At 28.5% G+C, this 6,402-nt stretch overlaps 1 protein-coding gene across 3 annotated transcripts in view; it reads left to right on the top strand.

Annotated features, from left to right (window-relative positions):
- The window catches only part of LOC105473267 (leucine rich repeats and IQ motif containing 1), a 239,268-nt gene that overhangs the window by 11,494 nt on the left and 221,372 nt on the right, over positions 1–6,402 (top strand). For all 3 annotated transcript variants that reach the window (XM_071071347.1, XM_071071349.1, XM_071071348.1), the window contains exons 2-3: positions 414–549; positions 2,719–2,830. In XM_071071347.1, coding sequence (XP_070927448.1) covers positions 414–549; positions 2,719–2,830 — 248 coding nt within the window. The remainder of the gene's footprint in view (positions 1–413; positions 550–2,718; positions 2,831–6,402) is intronic.

Genomic DNA, 6,402 nt, shown 5'->3' with positions numbered 1-6,402 from the left:
TTGGGATTAAGACCAACAGTGAAAAATAAAAAAACCCCAGAACATTAATAAAAACACATATTACATTGCAACTCATGCATACATACATACATTTATATGTATTAATCACTGAAACAAAAATTTTATAAACAATTCTGATCTTTATTATATATAGTGCAATTATATAAACATATAAATCAAGAGTATTATGGTACAGTTACAGTTGATCATTTTGTAGTCAAATTTTGAAAAGAATGATTGAAGAGATAAAACAATGTTTGGTGTAACCATAAGAAGGCGTGATAAAATTTTGTTAAATTAAAACATGTTTAAATAAATATGTTGGATTGGTATGACAAATTAGAGAACACATAAGTTTTAGCGACATATTAGCCTCTTCATTTTTTAAAGCAGTTCTGTGCTTTATTATGAAGAATAATGGACGATGATGATGCAAAGCTCAAAGCAGAAATAGAAGCTGAATTGGATAAACTCAGCATTTCCTCCTTGGAAAAAGAGGACATTGAGAGTGATTCAAAATCAGAAACCCAGAGTGATGATAGTGATACCGTAAGTATTGCACTTTTGAGCCCTTTAACAGGAGTAGGCTTTTCAGGAGAAATATTACTTTCTTAGGATATTTTTATATACTTCTCATTTTTAGCAGCATTGTTATAAACAATTTATATAAATATAAATTATATTTAATATATAGTCACCTATCTTCATAAAATTGGAATTATTATTATATATATTTTTATCCTGATTTTTGTTTTTACTTGTGAACATTTTAGCATGATTAAATTACATGGGAAGAAAAATGTATGTGAAATCTTTTGACATATCAAAATGGTTACTTTTGGGAATAAAACAAATTATCCTTTTATTTGTGTATTTTTACCAATGTTTATATGCTTACAGAGTTCATTCATGGATTTATTCATTTATACCAATATCCTTAATCCAACTGGAATTTATTTTCAGGAATGTTATGAAATGTAGAACTAATTTGAAAATCTCCTGCACATATTGAGCCAATTTTTCCAGTGTCTCTTGTTTAATAATCCACCTTTTCTCAATTGATTTGTCATTTGTCTTATTGATAGTTATTGTACATATGATCTATCCAAGGCTGTCTATTCTTTTCCATTACTTTGTTCATTATTTTCTTACTGTTGTATATTTTTAAATATTGAATGGATCAAATTCTTCACATTGTTTTATTATTTTCAGATCTTAACTAAGCTTTTTTTAAAAAAGAAAATTTTTTAAAGATTTCAGAACTTTGTATTTTATTAGGATTGCACTAAACCTACCCATTACATTTAGAGAAATTAATATTGTTACATTATTATGTCTTTTATCCAGAGCTAATTTAAATGAGACAAAAAAATCTGAAATTTTTATTTGAATATGAAATCTAACAGAATAATGGACTGTATTATGTTATACCTTTTTATATAAAGGAAGAAGAAAATTTTAAAGCCCTTCTATTTCAATTAAGATACCTCACTATTATTTATATCACTTAGAATCAATGTAAGTATTATTACCAGGGGAAAAAATTATTAACTAAGGATTTAAGATTATGAACTATATTTCCCAGGACATAACAACAATCTCTATAATCCAGGTCGTTTCATTTGAAATGCTTCTTAGTTAAACAAGAAATAGAAATCTCAATGCAGGACAGATGTCAGAAAAATAGAATTGATATTTTTGTCACTATTTTTAATACACTACTTTATCAGGACTCATTTTATGACATATAATTTTACATGCTTTTCTGTAGTACTAAGAGAAAGGTAGTATTTTCTCATTATCTTCTGATGTTCATTCTCAAAACTAAACACTGAATTTCATTAGTTAGGATGGAGAAAATAAAGCTGGCTATAAATCCTAAATTCAACACATGAAAACACAGTATGGCAGACAATATTTATTTTTAGTTAAATGAAAGCAGGTGCATATCATGTTCTTCTATATAGAAACATTTATATTGTTTCATTCATGCTATGCTTGAAGTCCCTCAAGGAAGTGTTGTCATCATGTAGATATATGTAACTTCAAGATTATTATTAAAATTGTTCATAGATGCTTCAAGTATTTTGTTGTTATGAATATTATTTATTTGCATTATATTTTCTAACTAGTTATGGTGTTATTGGAGGAAGGAATTTAATTTTCACATTTTGCATATCAATATATTTAGCTATTTAGAAAATTTACAAATCGATTTATATAGGCTGTATTGATAGATATTTTATAACAGTTCACAAATGTGACTAAGTTTGTGTATGATAATCACAAAGCCAGTTTTGAATGGAATAAATAATTATATCAGGTATTAGTTTGACATTAAGTATTTTGAAAAAATAATCTTGCAGCTTTGATTAATATTTGATACAATTTACTTGAAGTTGGAATTAATCTAAAAATATATACAACTATTGAGGGCATTCAAAAATAAACAGCCTCTAATAAAGTTAACAAAAGTGATGTGTAGGTAACTCTTTTCATTTGTTTTCTTAGAGTTTTCTAGAAATGCACAACCACCTGAAAATTAAAAGCAAACTTTAGCCAAATATATTTGTCTGAACTATGCTGCTTGTATGGAACCCTTTTATTTCATTTACATGTTTTGTTCACATTTTTGATGTGGAATGAAGCATCCAAAATTTGACACATAATTTTGATAATAAACACTTTCACAGTTTCTTGTATTATTAAAATTTTTAGGATTCGGTTGAATTACCAGAATCAGTTCTTCATTGTATTAACATCATAAAGAACAGGAGTAAAGCTGTTGAAGAGCTCATTCTTCAGGACCTGGAAGATACTGGTATTTTAAGTAAGTACTGTTTTCATCTGTCTGGCAGATAAGCTTTCTGTACATATGAACAAATTATAATTTAGTAAACTCAATTGCTTATAGTTCTTATCTCTTACTGTGCACATGTGTATACATTTAGTGTATTTCTAATATATCTACTGTATATTGGACTGTTGGGTTTAGTTCATTCATTTTTCTTTTTTTTTTTACTATCTTTCTTAGGTCTTCAGTAAATACCATCAGCATTTTGTTTCCGCAGTTCTAATTAATGCTAGACATCCTTTTTATTTTATATTAAAGAAAATAAAACTAATCAATAGACTGTTTTAGCAGTATCAGTATATACATCATTTTTTGGGAAAAATATAATCATTTGATTGAAAAGCCCAACAGTATGTTTCTTGAACTGTGCCAATTTGCTTCTTGGAATTGTTGTAAGACTAATGGAAAAATCAAAGATTTAATTAGAATTAATCTTGGCTTGCTTTATAATGAGAAATGGCAGCATTCTAAATGTTCAACAAGACCTTTTTTGTTGAATAATATACCTATTTTTAAAAATGACTTAGACAAATATTTAATGGAAAAATATTCATGATATGTTAAAAGCTATTTTAAAATTAAATGGCATTTATGTAGGTATTAGTATAAATTAGAATGTAGATATTCATATTCATTCAACAAATATTGCTTTGTGATAGAATGTGTTCTAGTCACTGAGAATACCTCAGTGAACAAAACAGGCAAAGATTCTGCTCCTCTGTTTTAATGTTGCAGTGTAGGCAGACAGATAATAAACAAATATGCAATATTTCAATAGTGGTAACTGCTATGAAGGAAAAAAATGTAAGAAGATAGAGACTGGGGTTTGCTGTTTTAAATCGTCAGGGAAGGTCTCTATGACAAGGTCTCTATTTGAGCAATGACTTAATGAATGTAAAGCTGAGTCACATGATTATCTAAGAAGCCTGTATTCTGGAAAGAGGGAAGTATAAAGTCCCACTGAGTGGACTTAATGTTTGCAAAACAGTAAGTAAACGTTTCTAGTTTTATCTGAGAAAACAAGGGATTAGATGGTATAGGGCTCTTCTAAACCATTTTGTGGACTTTGGATTCTATTCTCAACATATAAAAATTTTTGAGTAAGCAATGACAGTATCTGAATTTTATTTGGAAACAATCATTCTGTTGACTGTGTAGAGAATATGCCTTGAGGTAGTCAAGCTACTACAAGACTATTGCAATAATATGTTAAGAGATGAGAGTGGTTTCAGTAGACATGAAAAAATATGGTCATATTCTGGAAATTGTTTTAAAGTGGAAAGAAAAGTATATATTGGTGGACTGGTACAAAATGAAGAGAGGAAGGTGGCTCCAAGATTTTTGTCCCGAACACCAGCATGAATTGCTATGTAAAGATTTACTGTATATTTTGACAGTGATTATCTATGGTTGAATTATGAGGAATGTTAATGACATGTTTTGTTTATTTTTACTAGGTTTAAACAATGAAAATATAAATACATTGACAGTTATACAGACTATTTATAGTCTAATTATGAAAAAGATAAAAGAAAACACAATTGTAGGAATTAGTTACGTGAATTTTGATACAACTACAGTTACAGCAGTGGTTTAGAAAATTATGAGATCTTGTATATGACTCTAATGTAATGTAATCTAATCTGATCTCTAACAAGATCAAACAGATCAGAGCCTTATAAAAGATATTTGACAATCTCAATGAATAAAATAATTTTCCCAGAAAATTTAAATTAATTTAATTATTTAAAATGGTTAATTATTTAAAATATTTAAAATTATTAAATTTATATTAGTAGAATTAATTATTTTAAACATAAATTATTAATTTTAATTTATTAAATATTAAATTGTTAAAATTATTAAATTTATTATAAGTTTATTCATTAAATTATTACTAATATGTATTATTTATTAAATTTGGATTTATTGAAATTTAATTTAAATTATCCTGTATAATAATTTAATAATTTATATTATATATTCATTCTTACATAAATTATTTAATTTAAATTATTTGTAACATTATTTATTGCACAGGATGATAGTTTAAAATTAATTAATGATTTTTCAAGAAAAATTATCAAAATTATTTGAAAAAGTGAAAAACAAATCAATAATATGGCAAAGAGGTGGAAAGAGACTTCTCAAATGTTGCTAAACTAGGAAAGATGTTAAACTAAATTCTTACAACCCATTAAGGAGCAAAAATACTTTATTTCTAAAAGCCATTATTTCAGATCAAAATTGTATAAGCATAGCACAAATAAAAGAAACTAGAAGCTAATTTCATTTATGAATATAGATGTATTGATTGGGGTTCTCAGTTGTAGAAAACAGACCCTGTAGCTACTTTAGGCAGTAAGTTTTCTTTGTTTATTTTTATAAGGAGAGATGTTCTGAATATTTATTGCTGTGTTATGAATATAGATGTATTGATCGGGGTTCTCAGTTGTAGAGAACAGACACTAGCTACTTTATGGGCAGTAAAGTTTTTGTTTATTTTTATAAAGAGAGATGTTCTGAATATTTATTGCTGTGAAACAAAGTTAGAAAGTTAAAATAATTTATTATTATACCTTTTGGTTCTGTTGGTTGACTAGGCTAACTTGGACAGTTCTTGCTTGGGTTTTTCATGCACTTAAAGTCAGATGTTGATTAAGTCTGTAGTCATGTGAAGGCTTGACTAGATGAGAATTCCAAAATAGCTCATTAAAATGTCTGGCCATTGATGCCACCTGTTGACTGGAGAGTTCAGATGTGGCTTTCAACTGGAGGCCTCTCTCTGTGGCTTTCACTCCTCAGATCATATAGATTCTGAGAAGTGTTCTACAGCAAAATACCAAGAGACCAAGGTGGAACCTTGTAGGGCTTCTCATGATCTCTTCTCAGACATCATGCGTCATTTCTGCCACATCCTGATGGTCACACAGGGTCAGCCTGTGTCCTATGTGAGAGGGAACTAAACAGGGTATGTATACCAGTAGGTATGATTCTTTGGGAGAAACATCTTTGGGGACTATCTACTACAATAAGTAACCGAATTATTAATAAGACTGAAAAAGCAGTCTCTAGCATAAACATCCAAGCTGAAGAACAAACCCCACACATATATCATAAAACTGGGCTTCATCAGAAGCTGCTGTCATACTTAAGAAGTTCAGAAACATTAATCCTCTACTATACACTCTTGTCTCCCAACTCTGAGCTCCCTCTACTACATTCTGGCTCATAGAAATAAAAATATCATCACCTGCCTCCCTTTAGACATAATATTTTATGAAAAAAAAGAGTTATGTAAATATATTTATGAACATAAACTAAATTACTCTCAGAAATCTAGCTGCAAAGGTATCTGGATGATGTCATTTTTTTTTTTTTTTTCTTTTTGACCTCTCACAGAGGAAAGCTTGCCAGAAAGGTAGTGAAGAGGTGTTAAAAGAAAATCTATAATATCTGCCAAACTAGGTGTGAATAATCAGTTAGCCAGCAGAATGGTCCTCTGTAAAGTTAGTTTACTATTGGGAAACATTACCATGTTATAACAT

Source organism: Macaca nemestrina, chromosome 10 (genome assembly GCF_043159975.1).
Source record: "Macaca nemestrina isolate mMacNem1 chromosome 10, mMacNem.hap1, whole genome shotgun sequence".
Lineage (NCBI taxonomy): Eukaryota > Metazoa > Chordata > Mammalia > Primates > Cercopithecidae > Macaca > Macaca nemestrina.
The sequence above is the reverse complement of the archived record's forward strand: the minus strand, read 5'-3'. Positions and strand labels throughout refer to the sequence as shown.